Below are 24238 nucleotides of genomic sequence, written 5' to 3' on the forward strand. Positions count from 1 at the left end.
AATGTAAATCTTTGTAGGAGCAGACTGTTTGATGTAGAATTTAATATAGTATTTTGCATCAAAGCTGAAAAGTTTTCTAAAGCGTAGGAGTGTCAAAAGTATTGGAACCCTTGCTGAAACTAGCTAACAGAAGAGAAGGTTTCTCCTGTGTTCATCTCATCCACACACATCACACACCTCCTGATGATCCTTTAGGCCAAAAATCAAAATATTTTGCACTTTTTATGGTCACTTTCATGATGTAAATTTGTTTTAAATACAATGTTCTGAAATGATAAACTCTTGTATTTAATCTTTGGTCATTATGATATGAAAAGGGGGCGGCACGGTGGTGTAGTGGTTAGCGCTGTCGCCTCACAGCAAGAAGGTCCGGGTTCGAGCCCCGGGGCCGGCGAGGGCCTTTCTGTGTGGAGTTTGCATGTTCTCCCCGTGTCCGCGTGGGTTTCCTCCGGGTGCTCCGGTTTCCCCCACAGTCCAAAGACATGCAGGTTAGGTTAACTGGTGACTCTAAATTGAGCGTAGGTGTGAATGTGAGTGTGAATGGTTGTCTGTGTCTATGTGTCAGCCCTGCGATGACCTGGCGACTTGTCCAGGGTGTACCCCGCCTTTCGCCCGTAGTCAGCTGGGATAGGCTCCAGCTTGCCTGCGACCCTGTAGAAGGATAAAGCGGCTAGAGATAATGAGATGAGATGAGATATGAAAAGGTGATGCGAGTCAGTGACAACAGGACATATGCACTATTTAAGCTCCGCCCAGTTTGAGTGTAAGCTAATTTCAGCTAACATTTAAAGAGATGGAACGTTTAGTGGGCGTGGTCATGTTAAATAAAGGGTTTGGTCCATAGAGGGCACGATGAAAATATTTCTCGCTTCATCACGGGTATGCAAATACACACACGTTCTAAAATGAACTAGAAAAGCACTCGGAGAGTGCAGACCTCTGCCAAGGCAATCCGTTCGTAACTTTTTCCATAATGTTGCTAACAGACAAACCAACAAAGAAACCAATGCTACCGAAAACATTACCTCCTTGGCGGAGGTAAAAAAAAAGACCAGCACATCCATTGTTCCTTTTAATACTGAAGCAGTTTCCGGATGACGCGTCCTCTAATGGCCAGAGGCGGAAGCGCAGATAGCAGAGGAGAAAAAAAGCAGTCGGAGAGCGCAGACCTCCGCCAAGAATCCTTTAAAAAAATCCGGGATCCAGAAGGTGATCCAGATCACCGCCAAAATTTAATGGATTGTTACTTGTGCCCAGTCACACCTCTGGAAAAAAATTTTCAGAGCAATCTGTTCATTACTTTTTCCGTAATGTTGCTAACAGACAAACCAACAAACAAACCAACGCTACCGAAAACATAACCTCCTTGGCGGAGGTAACTAGCTGTGGTTATTCACCGACACGGCAACTCTGAGATTATTTTTATCCTCCATCAATTCACCATATCATTATGAAAAGAAATAAATAACTGGGTTTCAACCAGGAAAAAGACAAGTGGTGAGTCATGACCGCGTGCGTGCGCACACATTTAAAAAACCCACACACACACACTTCATCATCAGGTTTGTCCTTCAGCCTGAAAGAGATTTTGAGTAAAAAGAGCTTGGTGTAGAGCAAGTCGCTTAGCAACCAGCTAGGAAAGAGAGAGTGAGTGTGTGTGTGTGTGTGGGGGGGATACACACATGTATATTAACTGTTGTTAAGCATGAAGTTATGTTCTAAGACCGAAGCAGAAGTGGGTGATGAGACACAAATATTTCAGTTCCACTATTATTTATTGTCTGATTGGTCAGACGGTGTTGATTAATTTTCTCTAACAGCAGCCCTGACAGTGGTGCAGGTTTATAGTAATGCTCTCATTCTAATATGTTATTGTTTCTATAGTAACGGCTCATTCACAGGGGCGTGGCCAGCAGACACTAAACATTAAAACATGGTTGATGTGGTGAAGTTTTCTGTAAAGAGAATAAATGTTTCTGTAAGGAGTCTTCAGTGTCAGTGCTGTGTCTCAGAGGTGAAACTGGATCTTTAAGATCTTCAGCACAGAGGAGTTGTTTACACTTCATGGTTAACTGGTTTCTGTGGAGTGTCTGCTGTACAACACCCTCAACACCTTCTGACCAATCAGCATCCAGAATTCAACAGCACTGTGGGAGAAACAATCATCATTAATTTTACACTTTATATAAATCTCTCTCTGTGTGCGTCTCTCTCTCTCTCTCTCTCTCTCTCTCTCTCTCTCTCTCTCTCTGTGTAGGTGCTGTTAGAACAGGGCTGTGTGTTCCAGGAGAGACATGGCTGGGAGAGACCGGGGTGGTTCAATAAAGATGGACCTGCACCAGTTAGACACACACACACACACACACACACACACACACACACCTCTGCTATATCAGTCTAAATAAACATGATTACAGTAAGATTGTGTAGACTGTGGTGATAATTTCTGCACTGTTTAAAGGTGTGTGTGTGTGTGTGTGTAGGTTTTGGATTATGATTATTATGGTGCTTATGACATTCCGAAAAACCGTGACTACAAATACAACGAGCTTCTGAGCAGAGAGTACACCTTCGACTTTCCTCCACATCACAACACGGTATAAGTGTGTGTGTGTCCACATAGATCATACATTAACAAGTACTGTGTGTTTGTACACCTGCTAAGGGGTGTGTGTGTGTGTGTGTGTGTGTGTGTGTGTGTGTGTAGATCAGGGATGAGTGTTTATCCTGTAGAAACTCTGTAGCTGTGTTTAACATGTCCTACTTCGGGAAGTTTTACCTCACTGGCCCCGACGCCAAGAAAGCAGCTGATTGGCTGTTCACTGCTGATGTCAATAAAGCACCAGGTGATGATGCACATCACAGAAACACACACAGTCCATTCATAATCCTTTTGGATTATGAAAAACTCTATCTAATTTCCTGTCAATTTTATTTGGGAAAGATTCCACATCCATCCAGAATTCCAAATAAAATTAATATTCTAAGAAAATACAATCATTTATCAAATACAGAATATAGAATTATAATACTACAGCCTCTCTCTCTCTCTCTCTCTCTCTCTCTCTCTCTCTGAACTTGTACACGATCCCTGAAATAAAAAATCTATATTTTGTATCATTTCCCAGAGACTTTGATATAAACGTACAACTCTAATTTCAAAACAGTTGGGATGCTGTGTAAAGTGAAAATAAAAACAATGCAATAATGTGCAAATCATGGAAACCTGATATTTTATTGAAAAATAGTACAAAGACAACATATCAAATATTGAAACTGAGATTTTTTTTGTTTTTTGAAAAATATCTTTCCCATTTTGAATTTGATGTCAGCAACATGTTTCAGAAAAATTTGAACAGTGGCGTGTTTACCAGTGTTGCATCACATCTACTTTTACCAACACTCTGTAAATGTTTTGGAACTGAGGAGACCAATTGCTGTAGTTTAAAGAGAAATGTCGTCCCATTCTTGCCGATATACAATTTCAGTTGCTCAATAGTTCGGGGTCTCCTTTGTTGTATTTTGCGCTTCATAATACACCAAATGTTTGAGGGGAGACAGATCTGGACTGTAGCAGGCCAGTTTAGCACCTGGACTCTTACTGCAGAGCCATGCAGTTGTAATATGTGCAGAAAGTGGTTTGGCATTGTCTTGCTGAAAGAAGTCAAAGTATCTTTATTGTCCCAAAACAGGGAAATGGGTTTGTAGCCAGAAAGATACACACACAGATATTCACACACAACAACAGATAACACGTCATGGGCAGGGTCTGTACAAATTAAACATGAGCACTAGACAATTACAAACATGGAACTAACTGCCATTGAGCACCTGGATGGCAGTGGGGACAAAGGAAACCTTAAATCTCTTAGTCCGAAGAGCAGGCACCTTCCACCGACGGCCTGAGGGCAACAGTACAAACTCAGAGGATGATCTACACACTCTAAGATCAAAGAATCCTTCCTGAACACTTGTCTGTTATACAGATCAGTTAACTGGACTCGACTCCTCCCTGTAACCTTACTGGCCACTTTAACAAGGTTACCAAGCCTGTTTTATTGGCCAGGGTCAGATTTCCATACCAAGCAACAATGCAGAACATAAAAACGGATTCAATAAAACTTCTATAAAAGAGGGTCATCATCTCTGAGCGAACATTAAAAGAGAACATTTTCCTCAAAAAATAGAGCCGTTGCTGAACTTTTTTTGCTGTGAAGGCAACGTGAGCATCAAAGCTTAATTTGTTGTCCACAACCACTCCCAGGTATTTATAGCTGTTTACCAGCTCAATATCTACACCTTTAATGCTGGTTACTACAGGACAAGGACTGGACGTTCTAAAGCTGATCATCATATCCTTTGTTTTAGACACATTTAGTTGGAGAAAGGATTCATCGCACCAAGATACAAAATCATTTACAACAAGGCCATGAATTAGCTCCTCCCCTTCAAGAAGACTCACAATGACAGAATCGTCAGCAAATTTAATAATGTGTCTATTTGCATAGTTGCTGCGACAGTCATTAGTGTACAGAATGTATAGTAATGGGGAGAGACAACAACCTTGAGGAGATCCAGAGGAGGACTGCAGCTGATCTGAAAAGCAGCCATTAACCCTCACACACTGGGACCGATTGGTCAAAAAGTCCAATATCCAACCAACAAGATTAAAATCCAATTTAAAAAGACTGATTAGCTTCTCTGCTAACAGATGTGGCTGGATAGTGTTTAAAAGCAGATGAGAAATCCACAAGCAACAGTCTTGCCTGAGCTTTGGATCCCTCCAGGTGGTGATACAGAAGATGTAGCAGTGTGACGGTGGCATCCTCCACACCTATACCTGGCCTAAAAGCAAATTGTAGGAGGTCCAAAAATTCTTCTACCTGTAATAAAACTTCCTTTTTAATGAGCTTCTCCAACGTCTTCATAACCAAAGATTAGAGGCTAAAGAACGAAGGAAGGCCTTCCCTGAAAAAGATTTTGTCTGGATGGCAGCATGTTGCTCTGAAACGTGTTTATATCATTCAGCATTAATGATGCCTTCCCAGATGTACAAGCTACCCATGCCATGTGCACTAATGCCCCCTCATACCATCACAGATGCTGAATGATTTTGAACTGTGCACTGATAACAAGCCGGATGGTCCCTCTCCTCTTTAGCCTGGAGGACGTGGTGTCCATGATTTCTAAAAAGAATTTCTACTTTTGATTCATCAGAGGGGCGGCACGGTGGTGTAGTGGTTAGCACTGTCGCCTCACAGCAAGAAGGTCCGGGTTCGAGCCCCGTGGCCGGTGAGGGCCTTTCTGTGCGGAGTTTGCATGTTCTCCCCGTGTCCGCGTGGGTTTCCTCCGGGTGCTCCGGTTTCCCCCACAGTCCAAAGACATGCAGGTTAGGTTAACTGGTGACTCTAAATTGAGCGTAGGTGTGAATGTGAGTGTGAATGGTTGTCTGTGTCTACGTGTCAGCCCTGTGATGACCTGGCGACTTGTCCAGGGTGAACCCCGCCTTTCGCCCGCAGTCAGCTGGGATAGGCTCCAGCTCGCCTGCGACCCTGTAGAAGGATAAAGCGGCTAGAGATAATGAGATGAGATGATTCATCAGACCTCGGGACAGTTTTCCACTTCGCCTCAGTCCATCGTAAAAGAGTTCGGGCCCAGAGAAGGGGGCGGGGTTTCTGGATATTGTTTATATCTGGTTTTAACTTGCATTTGTGGATGCAGTAATGAAGTGTTTTCACAGACGATGGTTTTCTGAAGTGTTCCTGAGCCCATACAGTGATTTCCACTACAGACGCGTGTCTGCTTTTAATGCAGTGTCTCCTGAGGGCCTGAAGATCACAGGCATCCAATGTCAGTTTTCAGCCTTGTCTCTCGCATACAGAGATTTCTCCAGATTCTCTCAATCCTTTAATGATATTATGGAACAAAGATGATGCGATCCACAAATTCTTTGCAGTTTTACATTGAGGAACGTTATTCTTAAATTGTTGCACTGTTTGCCCATGCGGTCTTTCATAGAGTGGTGAACCCCGCCCCATCTTTACTTCTGAGAGACTCCGCCTCTCTGGGAGGGTCTCTTTTTTTTTTTTTTAATACCTAATCTTACTGACCTGTTGCCAATTAACCAAATTAGATTATGATTATTATTATTATTATTATTATTATTATTATTAATTTTTTTTAGCATTACACAACTTTTCCAAAATGTGTTGCTGACATCAAATTCAAAAGGAGCATATATTTTTCAAAAAACCTATAAAATCTGTTTTTACATTTGATATGTATGTTTGTCTGTATATTATTTTCAGTGAAGTACAGGGTTTCAGTGATTTTTGCAAATTGTTTTTATTAATGTTTTACAGAGCGTCCCAAATTTTTTGAAAATGTGGTTATTTGTTCCATTTTACATTTTCATAAACATGATGCTCATCAATGTCCAACATCCAAACTGTGAACATCTCTAGCTTTAGAACATTATCTTCTTGTGACTTAGACAGGTGTGTGTGTGTGTGTGTGTGTTTTTTCCAGGCTCCACTGTGTACACCTGCATGCTGAATAAGATGGGTGGGACTGAGGCGGATCTCACTGTCAGTCGCCTGGAGCCTGGCCCCGCCCACCCCCTACTGGTTCCTGAATTTATAGGTCAGTAAACACACACACACACACACACACACACACACACACACACACACACACACACAACTGAAAGTAAACACAAGGAGTTTTCGTAACCAGATTTTAACATAAGAAGCAAAAGAAGTCACTCAAGTACACGAGAACCCAAGACCATATACGGACACGTGTTGTCTAATGGACTAATGTTGGCTCATTAGTATGCATACATTCGTTAAAAAAAGCTCATTTTCGAAAATACATTCAGACGTCAGTTGTTTACAATGTGTCCTGCTTCAAGGTGAAACCGTGTGTGTGTGTGTGTGTGTGTGTGTAGGTGATGCGTATTACTTGGCTATCGGAGGTGGTGTTGCTCAGCATAACTGGAATCACATCCTGACTGTTCTGCAGGATTATGGCTTTAACTGCACACTGACTGATCACTCTGAGGACATGGGCATGATCAGCATCCAGGGACCAAAGAGGTGACACACACACACACTTAAGTTTATGTCCTATTTATTGAAGGAGTCTCCAGCGTCAGCACTTAGTAACACTCAGACACAACGCTCTAACGTCCGGCATCTTTAGGACGGAGGAGTTCATCTCGTAGCTTATCGGTTAACGGTTGTCTTTGTCATGTTAACTGTAGCTCTGATTCATCACACCTCCCTGTCGCTGATTATCCCGTAGTTAATTAATAATTAATTAGTATTGTAACAGTTTCCTGACCGTTGACTCGTTATTAACTGTCAGTTTATTTGGGGAGTTTTTCATTTTCTGTACAGCTCAAAGGAAATCTTTGAACGAACTAAAATTTAGTTCAAAGACTTGCAGTAGGTTACCATGGGACGGCCTCAGGCTGAAGTGCCCAAGAGTGGCGGCGCGCATGTACGCACGCAGCGGCTTTGCTCTCCTATGACAAACTAAATTTCGTTGTACATTTGTGCAGTGACAAAGGCATTCTACTCTATTCTATTCATGGCTAATACTGAACGCTAGTTGAGACGGCTAGTTAGCATGATGTCATTTCTGGAATGAAACGTTGGCATGTCGGAAGACGTGTGTATGAGAATGCACAGCCCTGACTCTGTTCCAGTCTCTCTCTCATTCACCTGCAATATGGGCTCTGAGGGATTTTCATTAAGAACTCAGATCTGATCTTCAGCTAACTGACAGCGCTGAGCATCTAATTTGCAGAGATCTGAGAGCTGATTGGCTGAGGCCACGTGGTGTTGCTAAGGCAACAATCAGGCTGTTTTTGTTGTATCTTATGCAGAGCAATAAATGTAATTGTGAGGAAACATCGTTATATTCTAACATAGTAAAGTGATAACGTTGTACTATGGCAACATTATAAATTAGCGTATTTAAATCTATCGTTATATCTTTGCAACATTGTATCATAGTGACAATCAATGGACAACAGTAGTATAGGAACAGTGTAACACTGTAGCACAGTCCATTCCGTCATTGTACCACTGTAAAATGGGAACATGGTATCGTTATCGTTGTAAAGTTGTATTATAATTCCATAATTTATTATAACTATTATCGTATCGTAACATTGCCATCATAATGTGGTTTTGTAGAACGCTATTTCTCCCTCAGTTTTCAACCAATCACCAAATTTCACATGAAGAATCCCTCTGGGCTGAATTACATTGCTATGACTTCTGGTGCTGATCTGGAATGATCCATGAAAAGAGGGTTTTTGTTTTATTTAATTTTGTTCAGGGCAGCAGGGCGCAACTTTTCCTCACTCAGCATCATTCTCTTACTGTTCTGGATCTATAGGGTCCGGTGACCAGACGTCCCGGTTTGTAACGGCTAGTGCAAATTACTGTGACTTTAGCCACAGTCTCTATCTCGTATTTACATCGTTGTAACATCGTAACACCTGTAGATTGGTAAAACTGAGTCATTGTAACAACGTAGAATGGTAACATCGAATCATGGTAACACTCTCATCAAAGTTGTACAAGATTAGCACCAGAAATTTTGTTGTAACATTGTTAAAATCAGTGTAACACTGTAACAACGCATCATTGCATCATAATCATAACGTTACCAACAGGAGCGCCACTGTAACATCCCAGCACAGTAACACAGCTGTGAGTTGAATCACCTGAACAGATTTCAGGTACAGTCCGAATTAAACTGACAGAGGCCACACCCTCTTCACCAATACAGACTACCTCCAAGGCCACGCCTCTTTCACTGGGATGCATTGCCTTCTAGTAACTGCACTCAGTCTCCGTATCAGTCCTCGCAGTATTTCATTCTGAACCTCCTCCTTGTTAATCACCATCGCCCTCGCGCAGAGGGGGTAGAGAACGCAGAAAAAATGGACAGAAGGAGGGATGGAAGTGAAAGTCAGGTGATCAAGTGACAAAACCGAAACCAATAATTGTACAACTGTTAATGATGAATCGCTTCTAATTACATACAGAGGTATTCATCGCATCAGTCAGGGTTTGGGTGTGATTTAACAGCTCCTGGGTGTGTGTGTGTGTGTGTGTGTGTGTGTGTGTCCAGTCGGGATTTGCTGCAGGAGATTGTCGATGTAGATCTGAGTAACGAAGCCTTTCCTTTCTCCACACACAAGCTGGTGACTGCTGCTGGACACCAGGTCAGTTTCTTTTAATCTAAACCTCTGTGTGTGTGTCGTGTCCTTAATCACACACGTTCACATTAATCTCTCTCTCAGGACCTCGCAGCATGGTTTCCATTTAGTTTCTGAGCCCCATGATGCAGTTATAAAGTGATTCATTATACCTCGGTTAAGGTGAGAGAAATGAATGTAAATATTGTGGCAAGCAGTGATTTAAGGGGGCCAGGCGGACGTAGCTGCACCGCTTAGCGACCGAGGAAGACCAGAAGGCATTGAGGACCATCGGTGCTGTGTTATCAAGACGGTATAGTAAATTTGAAGGCAACGCATCGACCTTAACATCAGGTCATGATGCTAAATGCAGATCAAACTCAGAAATGGCCTCGTTTCACGACTGGGTATTTGGATGAACCATCTAGCGTATCAGATTTTTTTTTTTTAGGATGCTGTAACACAAATTTGGTGCTGATTGTCCAGAAAAATTGAAATTCACATCGTGGTCTTGGTTAAACTCTGCATAAACCAAAGAATCGGCAATCAGTGACGGTGTGGTGGAGTTATTCCTGCAGATGTTTGTCTTCCTTTCTGCTTGAGTGCTGTTCACCAAAAACTGCTGTAAACGTGGCTGAGATTTTCCTCAATCACTGTGCTGAACTTCATAAAATGCAAACAAGCTTCATATGGGCTGCTGTGGACGTCCATGTAGAAGAAGAAAATAATATACAATAGTAAAATAAAGGGTTCGCTCACTTTCTGCTTGGCCCTCTGATTATTTCTGCCCCTTTGTACTGTCAAAAAATTTACAAGACCAAATAAACATAGATCTTTATTTCCATCACTTTTTATTCTAGCTTATTCTAGCCACATTCACTGGATATTAGCAATCGCATGCTCTGATTGGCTACTCTACTACTAGCCAATCAGCTCGTATACCGTGAGTAGAGAAAAACAAAATGGCGGAGCGTGTTGAACCAACCGAGGACAAAATAAAAACTCAATCCCCCCCCCCCAAAAAAAGCAACAAAACGTGGAATAAAAGTATTTAATGATAAGAATGTACCTTTTATTTATTTTTCAAGAATTATTGCATTTTTCACAAATTGCTCCTGTCATTTCGCCGGTTTGTTTACATTCTAAGCAGAAATTGTTTTGTATAAAAAGTTTTTAATTTATCAAAAAAATAAATGCTCTGTTTCTGAAAATCCAGTGAATGTGGATGGAATAAAACCGTTATTCCACTCAATCTCGTCGTACATGGATTATAGACAACTCCGTGCTACGTACCTCGTCACCTATCAGCTTGTGTACAACTTTATTTTGGAGAATAACAAATATCTTCAGAAATAAAATAATGCAGAACACTGAAGTGATTTGGATGTTTATGGTCAGATCACTGATTGTAAAATATCGCGTTTTCAAAACCCGTAACCGCATAAAGGGTGACCTTTTTCTTTTTTTTAATATAAATGGTGCAAATGAACAAATACTACAATTTTCTCATCAGGTCCATTTACATGTGTTCTGTATTGATTTTTGTTTTTTTTAACATTGTGGGGGAACCCAGAAAACAAAGGAAGTGGATATTTAATTTTATTTTTGGTGTATACTAAAGAAATGACATCAGAAATAAATTTAAAAAATAAAATAGACTTTAAAATGTAACTTGTTTCTAAGCACAAAAATCACGAGATTCATTCATTAATCAAAATATAAATAAAAACCACCACTGGAGCACACTTCCGCCTGAGTCAGACCTCAGAGGGGTCGATGTGGACAAATTTTAAATTATTAAAAATTGATTTATTCTTTCACTCATGTGCTCATCCTTTTAAAAGCACGTCATGAGCTGTATGAGCAGCACATCAGGCTCTAACGCTGATCTCTAATCGACACAGTAATCACTGATGCACATCTGGAACTGTTCATTAATATTCATAATGAAAAATGAGCAAAGGACAATGAGTAATTTGTTTGGAATATTTGTTTTTAAAAGCCAAACATTTGCTTTTATAGTTTTTTGTTTTTCCCCCATCTCCATACAAAACGTATATAATTTAATAAAGAATTGTTTAATGTGACTCAGAAGCGAAGCTTCAGTGGAAAAAAACAGAACAAAAATAAGTGCTGAAGATTGCAGAGGAGCGATTGATTCAGAAAAGACGAGTGCACAATCTGTTCTGTCGAGAGCGAACAGGAGTAATAGTGTGCTGTCAGTGTGCGCACACACGATTTATTTCAATTAACTGCGTCTCCACCACACGGGCACATTTTCACAATTGATTCCTGCAGAATCAACACAAACTCTTTTGCTCATGTAACTAAAATCAAGGAAGTTTCACACTATTTTATAAACACACAACTAAATCATTCATATATATATATATATATATATATATATATATATATATATATATATATATATATATATATAATGAGCAAAAGTAAAGAAAGAAAATGAAGGGGTTGGTTGGGTTTTGGTTTTTTTCCCTTTCCAGCACAAAATTGTGTGTGTGGGGGGGGGGGGGGGTTGTAATATGTCTGAGAAGCTTATTACCACTTTTCAGATGAAGAAAGAAAACATTATGAAGGCTAGTGGGTTTTGGTGCAAAATTAAGAAGCCGTCAAAGTGTCCAGAAGAACTGTGGCTGGTTCTGTAAGATGCTCAGGAAAACCTACAGATCATTTCCGCATAAAACTGCACTCACTGGACCTCAGACGGATTTTTATTTTATTTTTTTTTTAAAAAGCAAAAGGTCGTCTCACACCAAATACTGACTTTTTCATTTATTCTGGCTCACTGATTACTGTTTATAGTATTTTTTTAAAAGTCATTTTTGGTATTAAAATGTCATTATTAAGCTCCATGATCAGGTTCTTTAATAACATCATATTTAACTTCACGGTTAAAGTGACATCTCTGAGGATCTGATTGTGGTTTGAGGCAGATGTCCGTGACGTAACGTAATTAGTCTCGCAGCTCCAGTGTGAAACTAAACATGTCATAAAATCGCTGTCTGTGAGCCACTGTTTATTTATAGTGACTGCTGAAAGAATGAGTGGATTGTTTTAATGATGCTTTCTGCTTCTTACTCACTGATGTCACAATATTCAGCATTTCTGAGAACACTGAGATTATTGACTGTGTGCGCATGCGTGCAGGTACGAGCCATGCGTCTGTCTTTCGTCGGAGAGCTCGGCTGGGAGCTGCACATCCCTAAAGGCTCCTGCCTGCCAGTTTATCAGGCCGTCATGGCCGCCGGTGCCAAATACGGCGTCCAGAACGCGGCCTACAGAGCCATCGACTCGCTCAGCATCGAGAAAGGTGAGGTTCTGTTCACGTTTCACATGCGTGGACAATAATGTGCTAGTAAGCAGGGTCATGAATCCAAATCCATCCTGACCCTGACTTGTTTCCTATCACGCATCAAAAGTGCGTCAGAGAAATTTCTCATCAGGAAGGTTGTGGGCGGAGACTAAAACATGATCATAATCATACTGATCAGAATTTACAGATAGTGAAGAAAAAAGGGACACGACACAGTTTGTTTTAAATGGTGGTGAGTGACCCAAACACAGCCAAAGGGTGCCAATACTTTAGTACTGAAATGGCAAGTGCTGATTTGGCCAAATGAAAAGTTTCATTACTCTGGTTAAATGTCAAATGGAGTTTTATTAGTGGTTTAGTGCACTATGTAACGTAGTGAGCACATACAGGGAATGAGAAGCTGTTTGATCCCCCCCCCCCCCCCCCCCCCCCCCCCAAAATTAAAATTAAATTAGTTTTACACAGATCACGAGTAAGAAACGTAAAACCGAGTGAGCAAATAAAAATGAATATAAAAGTATTTGTAATAAAAACAGACATTTCCTCTGGAGATCATAACACGTAGATAAGAGTGAGATAAGATTTAGATCATTACACTACTGAAGAGCTTCCTGACCGTCATGACCAATCAGTGATCTGCACTGTTTCTAGCTCCGCCCACACACTTGGTTAGGTTTTCGTTATTCTGCAAGACGTGGAGGCAAGTTCAGCTGCGGTCCACTTTCAGAAATACTCAACACATCTTTGGTTGTTTCTATACAGAACCATTTTAGCTCGCTTAGAACCTAAATGATCCAATAAACCAGTAACGTCTCGACACAACTCTGCGAGGAAGCTGGAGGTCCGTTCGTTCCTGTGGGAACCTCCATGATGTCAGATTTTTTTTTTAAGTGAAACTCCTTCCTATTTTTTTCCAGAAAATGTTAAATTGGAATAACGAATAGCTAACAGGTTTTTTCCTTCAGTAGCTTAACGAGGTTGATGGTCATTGAATTGTACAATTAAAAATAAAATAATTTAACTGGTTTAACACGTTGGGAGTCTGAGTAATTTTATTTTGCTAATTTAGTCAAAGGTTACACCATCCAATTTAAATAGGTGTTCAAGTTTATTAAATATATTTAAGAGAATGTGTAATTGGGTAAATTTGCATAAAATTTGAATAAAACGGTGAAACGGACAAAATTAGCTTCTCGCCCATAGCTACGCATGAGACGGGCTTCAAGCCATCTGTAGAGAAAGCCATTTACTTGCTTTGAACACTAGAGGGCGTGTTGCTTATTATTAAGAAATACGAATATCAAACCCCCTCCTTGAACTGCCACCTTATTGTGGTGGAGGGGTTTGTGTGCTTGAATGATCCTAGGAGCTATGTTGTCGGGGGCATTATGCCCCTGTCAGGGTTTCCCAAGGCAGACAGGTCCTAGGTGACAGGCCAGACTAAGAGCAGTTCACCAAAACCCCTATGGAGAGAAATCCGAGGACCGTGACGTCGCCCGGGATGACGCAGCCGGGGCCCCACCCTGGAGCCAGGCCCGGGGTTGGGGCTCGTATGCGAGCGCTTGGTGGCCGGGCCTTTGCCCATGGGGCCTGGCCGGGCTCAGCCCGAAGAGGTGACGTGGGCCCGACCTCCTGTGGGTTCACCACCCACAGAGGTAGCAGTAGGGGACTGGTGCAATGTGGATTGGGTGGCAGTCGAAGGCAGGGGCCTCGACGACCTGATCCCCGGACACAGCGGCTGGCTGTTGGGACATGGAATGTCACTTCGCTGGGGGGGAAAGAGCCTGAGCTTGTGCGGGAGGTTGAGAGGTACCGGCTAGAGATAGTCGGGCTCACCTCCACGCACAGCTTGGGCTCTGGAACCCAGCTCCTCGAGAGGGGCTGGACTCTCCACTTCTCTGGAGTCGCCCGTGGTGAGCGGCGGCGGGCTGGTGTGGGCTTGCTTATAGCTCCCCAGCTCAGCCGCCATGTGTTGGAGTTTACCCCAGTGAACGAGAGGGTCGCCTCGCTGCGCCTTCGGATTGGGGAGAGGGCTCTTGCTGTTGTTTGTGCCTATGGCCCAAATAGCAGTATAGAGTATCCGGCCTTCTTGGAGTCCCTGGGAGAGGTACTGAGGAGTGCTCAGACTGGGGACTCCATTGTGTTACTGGGGGACTTCAATGCTCACGTGGGAGATGACAGTGACACCTGGAGGGGCGTGGTTGGGAGGAACGGCCTCCCCGATCTGAACCCGAGTGGTGTTTTGTTATTGGACTTCTGTGCTAGTCACGGTTTGTCCATAACGAACACCATGTTCGAGCATAGGGGTGTCCATAAGTGCACGTGGCACCAGGACACCTTAGGTCGGAGGTCAATGATAGACTTTGTAGTCGTTTCATCTGATCTCCGGCCCTATGTCTTGGACACTCGGGTGAAGAGAGGGGCTGAGCTGTCAACTGATCACCACCTGGTGGTGAGTTGGATCCGCTGGCGGAGGAGGAAGCTGGACAGACCTGGCAGGCCCAAACGTATGGTGAGGGTCTGCTGGGAACGTCTGGCCGAGCACTCTGTCGGGGAGGTCTTTAACTCCCACCTCCGGGAGAGCTTTTCCCAGCTTCCGAGGGAGGCGGGGGACATTGAGTCTGAGTGGACCATGTTCTCTACCTCCATTGTGGACGCAGCTGTTCGGAGCTGTGGCCGCAAGGTCTCCGGTGCCTGTCGTGGCGGCAATCCCCGAACCCGATGGTGGACACCAGAAGTAAGGGATGCCGTCAAGCTGAAGAAGGAGTCCTATCGGGCCATGTTAACCTCCAGGACTCCCGAGGCAGCTGACGGGTATCGGCAGGCCAGGCGTGCTGCAGCTCGGGCAGTTGCGGAAGCAAAAACTCGGAACTGGGAGGAGTTCGGGGAGGCCATGGAGAAGGACTATCGGTCGGCCTCGAAGAAATTCTGGCAAACCGTCCGGCGCCTCAGGAGGGGGAAGCAGTACTCTGCCAACACTGTTTACAGTGCGGGTGGGGAGCTGTTGACCTCGACTGGGGACATTGTCGGGCGGTGGAAGGAATACTTTGAGGATCTCCTCAATCCCACCGTCATGTCTTCCACTGAGGAGACTGAGGCTGATGACTCAGAGGTGGACTCGTCCATTACCCAAGCTGAAGTCACTGAGGTGGTTTGCAAGCTCCTCGGTGGCAAGGCACCGGGGGTGGATGAGATCCGCCCTGAGTATCTCAAGTCTCTGGATGTTGTGGGGCTGTCTTGGTTGACACGCCTCTGCAACATCGCGTGGCGGTCAGGGACAGTGCCTCTGGAGTGGCAGACTGGGGTGGTGGTCCCTCTTTTTAAGAAAGGGGACCGGAGAGTGTGCCCCAATTATAGGGGAATCACACTTCTCAGCCTCCCAGGGAAGGTTTACTCCAGGGTACTGGAGAGGAGAATTCGACCAATAGTCGAACCTCGGATCCAGGAGGAACAATGCGGTTTTCGTCCTGGTCGCGGAACACTGGACCAGCTCTATACCCTTCATAGGGTGCTCGAGGGTTCATGGGAGTTTGCCCAACCAGTCCACATGTGCTTTGTGGATCTGGAGAAGGCATTCGACCGTGTCCCCCGTAGTATTCTGTGGGGGGTGCTTCGGGAGTATGGGGTTCGGGGCTCTTTGCTAAGGGCTGTCCGGTCCCTGTACGAACGGAGCAGGAGTCTGGTTCGCATTGCCGGCAGTAAGTCAGACCTGTTCCCAGTGCATGTTGGACTCCGGCAGGGCTGCCCTTTGTCACCGGTTCTGTTCATAATTTTTATGGACAGAATTTCTAGGCGCAGCCAGGGGCCAGAAGGAATCCTGTTTGGGAACCACAGGATTTCATCTCTGCTTTTTGCGGATGATGTTGTCCTGTTGGCTTCTTCAAACCAGGACCTTCAGCATGCACTGGGGCGGTTTGCAGTCGAGTGTGAAGCGGCTGGGATGAGAATCAGCACCTCCAAGTCCGAGGCCATGGTTCTCGACCGGAAAAGGGTGGCTTGCCCTCTCCAGGTTGGTGGAGAAGTTCTGCCTCAAGTGGAGGAGTTTAAGTATCTCGGGATCTTGTTCACGAGTGAGGGAAGGATGGAGCGTGAGATCGACAGGCGGATCGGTGCAGCCTCCGCAGTGATGCGGTCGCTTTACCGGTCCGTTGTGGTGAAGAAGGAGCTGAGCCAAAAGGCGAAGCTCTCAATTTACCGGTCGATCTACGTTCCGACTCTCACCTATGGTCATGAGCTTTGGGTAATGACCGAAAGGACAAGATCGCGGATACAAGCGGCCGAAATGAGTTTCCTTCGCAGGGTGGCTGGGCGCTCCCTTAGAGATAGGGTGAGAAGCACAGTCACTCGGGAGGAGCTCGGAGTAGAGCCGCTGCTGCTCCACATCGAGAGGAATCAGCTGAGGTGGCTCGGGCATCTTTTTCGGATGCCTCCTGGACGCCTCCCTGGGGAGGTGTTCCAGGCATGTCCCCCCGGGAGGAGGCCCCGGGGAAGACCCAGGACACGCTGGAGGGACTATGTCTCTCGGCTGGCCTGGGAACGCCTCGGTGTTCTTCCCGAGGAGCTGGCCGAGGTGTCTGGGGAAAGGGAAGTTTGGGCTTCCCTGCTTAGACTGCTGCCTCCGCGACCCGGTCCCGGATAAAGCGGAAGAAGACGAGACGAGACGAATATCAAACAAAACCGTGAAAACGATGCGCAAGAGACGAAACTCCTGACAGGTTCTACATATTAGGAAAAAAAAAATTAGGAGCTTTAGTTAAAGCCTAACCTCGTTAAAGCTTCTGTGTAGAACCACAACAGAGTTTTATACATTAAGAAGGAAATAATGAGCAACAGTTTGGAGTTTTTGTACACACACACACACACACACACACACACACACAGGAAAAGAGTCTGTTTAAAGGTTCCCTGAGGGTTTGTTGGATAATTAAATGTTCTCTTTAAAAAAAAAAAAGGTTCTACTTGGATCAGAAAGTACTTGGGTTTCTGTCTGAAAATTGTGTAAGAGCGGAAAATTCTTCTTATAATTATCAAATCGTCTCAACAAACTAACGATTTTCTTACGTCTGATTTACTGTGAGGTGGTTTTTAATCCTTTGTTAAATTCATTGCTGCTTTGTAGCCTTTGGTGTTACTGGGCTTAACTCCGCCCACTTCCTGTGTCTCAGGTTACAGACACTGGCATGCTGACCTGCGCCCTGATGACACGCCTCTGGAGGCGGGGCTTGCATTTACCTGTAAGATGAAGTCGTCCATCCCCTTCCTGGGACGTCAAGCTCTGGAAGCACAGAAGGCTGAAGGTCTGCGCAGGAGAATAGTCTGCTTCACCACTGACGAGTATGACACACACACACACACACACACACGCAGGGCTTCACCCCCAGGTCCTGAATCTACACTGAAGTTTATAATCACGTCTCTGGACTTTTAGCGTCACACACGCGTCCGGAGAGAGTGTTTTAGTTCACGTTAATAAACTCAAAATAGAAAAATTATTTATCATGGCACCTGTCTATAAGGGAGAAAATCGAGATGCGATTACTAAAAGAAAAAGCAGAAGGGGCGGAGCTTCTAGGGGATCACTTAGTTCAAACACCTATGCAGCTATCAGTCATTCCAGATCCATCTGCTGTTTTTACTGAAAGGAAAAAGGTTTGACAAAGCTTGCTCTCTGATGTTTAAAACGTGCTGATGCATTCAGGCTGCAGTTTAGCGCCAAAACGTGTTTCCAAAAAAAAAATTCCATCTTGTTTATCCTGATGTTTCATGCTTGTCACAGTATTTCCACTACATGCAGTCGTGTGGACACAGCGATGTTCCTGATGACAGTAAAGTCTCTGCTTTTCTTTCTCTCCCTGTAGGAAAGTGCCCATGTTCGGATTGGAGGCCATTTTCCGTAACGGCGTTCCGGTTGGACACTTGCGCCGTGCTGAATTCGGCTACGCCATCAACAAAACCATCGGCTACGGATATGTCCGCAATCCAGACGGAGGAGTGGTGAGTTATCCCTCCATCTCCATGACAATCGGTCATGGCTGCACCTGACCCCAGGGTCAGAGGTCACAAACCTTAGTGAGAGCGATTGAGTTTGACACTCAGACGATTTTGCTAAACAGAATCTGTTCCCGCTGCAGGAGGAAACGCTGAACAGCATCTCGCTCAACAACACCAGCGTGTGTCGTCACAGACACAACACAGAGATCCATTAAACAATCTAAAACAGGAAATCTACACAATTTTTATAGATAAGGAGCGCGTTTGTCTTCTGCAGCACAGCGAGATTCTCAGATACGATGCGATAAAATCCTCTCGACCGATTCCTCAGTCCGATCCTACAAGCGCAGTTTCCTCTCATCCAGTCATCTACGACACTCATTAAACAGCTACAGAGACGTTACAAAGGAAGTAGCAGAGATTGCTGGGGCTCCGGTGGGATTCTGTAGCGAGTACAATGTCGCACGGAAATAAATCATAGTGTTTCTCATTGGAGCCAGAAATAAAATGCAGGACATGACAGGCCACGCCCACAAGAGACAAAACAGCTCAATTGCTTGTGTAATCATTTACATGAAAAATGTTGAGATTCGCAGCTCTAAAAATTTTAGGCTTCTACAGTAATTAACGGTGCTCATTTACAGAGATTTTTATATATATTAAAGACAAATTCAAGGGTTCTTTTTTTGTTGTTTTTAAAAGAGCATAAGAACCGAGAATTTCCTCTTTACTCACGTCCTTATTCTCCACACTAATGAACATCATGCCTCATTTTCTCTTTTCAGTCCTGACCTTTTCTTCTCGCGTTGATTTAATTCTATGACTGAATCAAATCATTTTGACTCCTTTGAATCCTACATGTTGTGAGACAAACCTCTTCCTCTATTCACCTGATTAACATCTTTAATCCTGTGGGTTTTTGCTCCTCAGGTGAGTCCGGATTTCATCCGCAGTGGTGAGTTCACTCTGGAGAGAATGGGCGTGGTCTATAAAGCCAAAGCCCACCTGAAGTCCCCGTTTGATCCGGACAACAAGAGAGTGAAGGGAATCTACAGCGCCGAGTGAACGTCCCAAAACTGTCCCGCTCTCGTCCTCGCTGCAGGGGCTGATGGGGAAACCGGAGGTTCAGGGATGACGATAAAGCTGCTTTTAAGCGCACGCACAAAACATCAACACGCACACTCGGTCCTGAGTTACACACGTCTCATCCAGAAACCACGTCACCCCATCAGCAGTCTTTAGAGCTCTCAACAGTCTTAGTGTCTATAAAGTTTTATTCCTAAAAATATTTTTAAAAGCAGTTCTGCAAAAAACGACACCTGTAAAAAGGGTTCTGGTGGAACCTGTGAAGAACCATTTATCAGTTTTGGGGTTTTTTCCCCCGAGCAGAGGTGTGAGTGAGGAGTTGTGTACTTGTTCACTGCTTTAGCATCAGACGTCATAATGGTGGCAATCAACTTCATATGTAAAAAAACAAAACAAAAAAAACCCAAATGTGACTTTTTATTAACATCTATAAAATGGAGACCATGTGACAGTTTACATTTAAGCACATTTGACAGCTTCAGCAATAAAATGAAAAGGACGTTCTTTAGTGTTTGCAGTGCGGAGTTTCTTCTGTGTAATTATTACTAGCGTAATCTTTTTTCCTTCATTTCAGCCTCATTTTATTCAGCACTTCCTGCAAAACCCCCACATTTGCTCTGGATTATGAATGTGAGCTTTATTTCTGCTGGACGGAGCCACGTTTGCATTAATTCAATAGTTCTCGGCTTTTATACCACAAAAAATACTCATTCGTGATTAATGCGTACCTGCTTAGCCAATCACTAAAATGACACTTTAGACTAAACCTGTACTTACGTGTTGCTGTTGGTGTCACTAAGAAAAATAAGAAGAAAGGCTCCAGGTTTAAAGCTTACAAAACCCTGGAAGAAGTTAGCAAAGCGCTAGTCACTTGTTACAGACTTGACGACAATTAACAATTATTCACAGAGTCTGTGGTGGATAATTGTTTTAGTATAAATACACAAGTGATTATTTAAAAAAAAATTTTCAAACTTTGCGGCATCATTTATCTACGCCGAGTCACAAAGTTCTTTGTTTTGAAATTGATAAAATAAATCCCACCTTCCCTTTGAATAGTTTTAGACCAAACTTTGGAGCATCATTAGGAACAACATTTTCTTTCATCGGATTCTTCTTCACTTACAGTGACGAAGCGATTGGAGCCATTTTGGACGCACTTCCTGCTTCCTGAGTTGTTCGCGCCGAGTCCTTTTTTCCCGCGAGTGCCGGCGTTAATTACTAATCCTTTTTTAACTTTTTTTCTACAAATAAATTTCCAGTATCCTCTTCATTTTTATTGTACTGTCGCTTTCATTTTTGTACTTTTCACTTTCGCTTTCCTTTTTCCGGTTTTTTTTTCCCGGTTTTTTCTCTCTTTTTTTCGGAAGAACGCAGAGACCGGAAGCTTTCTTTTTCTCTCCTCCTGTGTAAAGACCACAAGCGGAGGCCATCCACATCTGATCTGCTTTAATATCAACAGATCTTCATTTAAGGTACATGAATCTTTTCATCATGGCACACCTTCAGCCTGTTCAGTGTGCTGAGTGCAGGATGTTTAGTCATTCTTCCTCCGTCACTAGCGATAGCTTTATTAGCTTTACTTGTGATAAGTGCAGATTAGTTAGCTCTCTGACGGAGAAGATTACAGTGCTAGAAGTGCGTGTCCAGGCTTTAGAGCAGGTTAGTGAGCGTGAGAACAGTGTAGTTTCTGTTAGGGAAAGTCTGGATGCCCTAGGTGGAGTTAGCAATCCCCCAACTCCAGCATTAGAGCCCTTACAGCGGGGCGAATGGGTGACGACTGCGTCACATGTCGAACAGGTTTGCTCTCCTTAGTGATGCACCCACTGAGAAACCTGAAAGAGCTCTGGTTATAGGGGACTCTATCATACGGCACGTGAAATTAGCTCAGCCTTTAGGGGCACCAGCAGCTTTAGTCAGGTGTATACCGGGAGCCAGGGCACCGGACATGGCAAGTAATCTTAGGGTCCTAGGCAAGCACAGGTTCTCAAAGATAGTTATCCATGCAGGAGCTAATGATATACGCCTTCGTCAGTCTGAGGTTACTAAGAGTAACTTTGTAGAGGTGTTTAAATTAGCGAAGGCGATGTCCGATGCTGTAGTATGCTCTGGCCCCGTCCCAATGCGGCGTGGCGATGTAGCTTACAGCAGGTTATGGTCGCTGAACTGCTGGCTGTCCAGGTGGTGCTCTGAAAACAGTGTGGGCTTTATAGATAATTGGGCTAATTTTGAGGGCACTGCTGGCCTGTTAGGGCGGGACGGTATCCATCCCACTCGGGAAGGTGCTGCTCTCATTTCCTGCAGCATAGGTCATAGTCTCAGAACAGGCCTAGTTAATTTCTGACAATCCAGCGCCAAGGCCAGGGAGCAGACAAACAGGCTAAACCGACTGTCTGCTAGCTGCACAGAGTCGTCACTCAGGGCCCACTACATCGAGACTGTGTCTGTTCCCCAAGCTCAACAAAAAGGTAGAAATACACAGAGAGTTTGTTCCAGTAACCTAATCAATATAAAATTAGATCATACTGACTGTTCAGCTGCTGCCAGCACCTTTGATCTAAAGGTGGGGCTATTAAATATTAGATCTCTTACATCTAAAGCGCTAATGGTTAATGAACTCATTACTGATCAGGAGTTTAATGTACTGTGTTTAACAGAAACATGGATTAAGCCAAATGAATATATAGCATTAAATGAAGCGAGTCCTCCTGGATACAGTTATATACACCAGCCTCGTCTAACTGGCAGAGGAGGAGGCGTCGCGGTTATTTATAACGATTATCTAGGTGTAACACAAAAACCTGGTTATAAATTTAATACATTTGAAGTTCTTCATACTCATAATATATGTAGCCTCGAAAAATAGGTCTACCCAGTTAATTCCGTTACTTATTATTTACAGGCCCCCGGGGCCATATTCTGAGTTTCTTTCTGAATTTGCAGATTTTATCTCAGATCTGGTTATTTCCTTAGACAAAGCTTTAGTTGTCGGAGATTTTAATATTCACTTTGATAACCCAGAAGACCCTTTAAAAACAGCGTTTGTGTCCATCTTAGATTCAGTCGGGATTAATCAGAATGTCATAGGACCGACCCATAATGGTGGTCACACCCTTGATCTAATACTAACATTCAGATTAAACGTAGATAATATAGTCACACTTCCACAGTCTGAAGTTATCTCAGATCATTATCTCATCTCATTCAAGATATGTCGGAGTAATAATATATGCACCTCACCACGCTACTGTATTAAACGTACTTTCACGTCAACTACTGCACAGAGCTTTATAAATGATCTCCCAGAGTTATCAACTTTGATTGGGTCACTGTCAGCCCCTGCAGAACTTGATCAGGCAACTGAATGCTTAGAGTCAACATTCCGCCATACTTTAGATAATGTAGCTCCTCTTAAAAGGAAAATGGTCAGAGACAAAAAATTAGCACCCTGGTATAATGATGACACTCGCACATTAAAACAGACCACTCGAAAATTGGAACGTAAATGGCGTCAAACAAAATTGGTAGTGTTCAAATTGGCGTGGAAGGAGAGCTTCCTGAAGTATAGAAAAGCTCTTAGTGCTGCGAGATCAACATATCTCTCCTCCCTAATAGAAGATAACAAAAATAATCCTAGATTCCTATTTAATACTGTAGCAAAATTAACCAGGAATAAGTCCACTATAGACACATGCACACCTGCAGTATGGAGTAGCAACGACTTCATGAATTTTTTTAATGACAAAATTGAGAATATCCGACAAAAAATTCAAACTACTAATTTAAGGTCAGACAATGAAAGTGAGCCTGTAGTTAACAATATAACTGTATCAGATCATCAGTTAGAATGTTTTACTCCCCTTAAAGAAACTGAATTACTTTCATTAATCTCTACATCAAAAGCCTCAACTTGCGTACTAGATCCCTTACCGACACATCTATTCAAACAGATAATGCCTGGAGTAATTGAACCGCTTCTAAAAATAATAAATTCTTCTCTTATGATTGGCTATGTACCCAAATCCTTTAAACTAGCAGTTATCAAACCCCTGATTAAAAAACCTGACCTTGATCCCTGTCAGCTGTCCAATTATCGGCCAATATCAAACCTCCCCTTTATCTCCAAGATCCTTGAAAAAGCTGTGGCACAGCAGTTATGCTCATATTTACATAGGAATAACATCCATGAAATGTATCAGTCAGGATTTAGACCTCATCATAGCACAGAGACAGCTCTGGTTAAAGTAGTAAACGACCTACTGTTGGCGTCTGATCAGGGCTGTGTCTCGCTACTTGTGTTGCTTGACCTTAGTGCAGCATTTGATACCATTGATCATTCCATTCTTCTGGATAGACTAGAAAATGTTGTGGGAGTTAAGGGAACGGCCCTCTCCTGGCTCAGGTTTTATCTAACTGATCGTTATCAGTATGTTGATATAAATGGTGATATTTCTAGACGTACCGAGGTAAAGTTTGGTGTTCCACAAGGTTCTGTCTTGGGTCCACTGCTTTTTTTCTCTATATATGTTACCTCTGGGTGATATTATTCGTAAACATTGTATTAGTTTCCACTGTTATGCTGATGACACACAGTTGTATGTTTCTGCAAA

General features: G+C 43.4%; 1 protein-coding gene across 2 annotated transcripts in view; it reads left to right on the forward strand.

The window, feature by feature from the left end:
* The window catches only part of sardh (sarcosine dehydrogenase), a 59951-nt gene extending 39803 nt beyond the window's left edge, over nt 1-20148 (forward strand). For both annotated transcript variants that reach the window (XM_060908949.1, XM_060908948.1), the window contains exons 12-21: nt 2258-2341; nt 2484-2597; nt 2708-2846; nt 6529-6642; nt 6950-7097; nt 9151-9244; nt 12386-12548; nt 17717-17885; nt 18410-18545; nt 19473-20148. In XM_060908949.1, coding sequence (XP_060764932.1) covers nt 2258-2341; nt 2484-2597; nt 2708-2846; nt 6529-6642; nt 6950-7097; nt 9151-9244; nt 12386-12548; nt 17717-17885; nt 18410-18545; nt 19473-19607 — 1296 coding nt within the window. In that variant the 3' untranslated portion in view covers nt 19608-20148. The remainder of the gene's footprint in view (nt 1-2257; nt 2342-2483; nt 2598-2707; nt 2847-6528; nt 6643-6949; nt 7098-9150; nt 9245-12385; nt 12549-17716; nt 17886-18409; nt 18546-19472) is intronic.
* The last annotated feature ends 4090 nt before the right edge of the window (nt 20149-24238 follow it).

The sequence above is a fragment of the Neoarius graeffei genome, chromosome 25, assembly GCF_027579695.1.
Source record: "Neoarius graeffei isolate fNeoGra1 chromosome 25, fNeoGra1.pri, whole genome shotgun sequence".
In the NCBI taxonomy this organism is placed as follows: domain Eukaryota; kingdom Metazoa; phylum Chordata; class Actinopteri; order Siluriformes; family Ariidae; genus Neoarius; species Neoarius graeffei.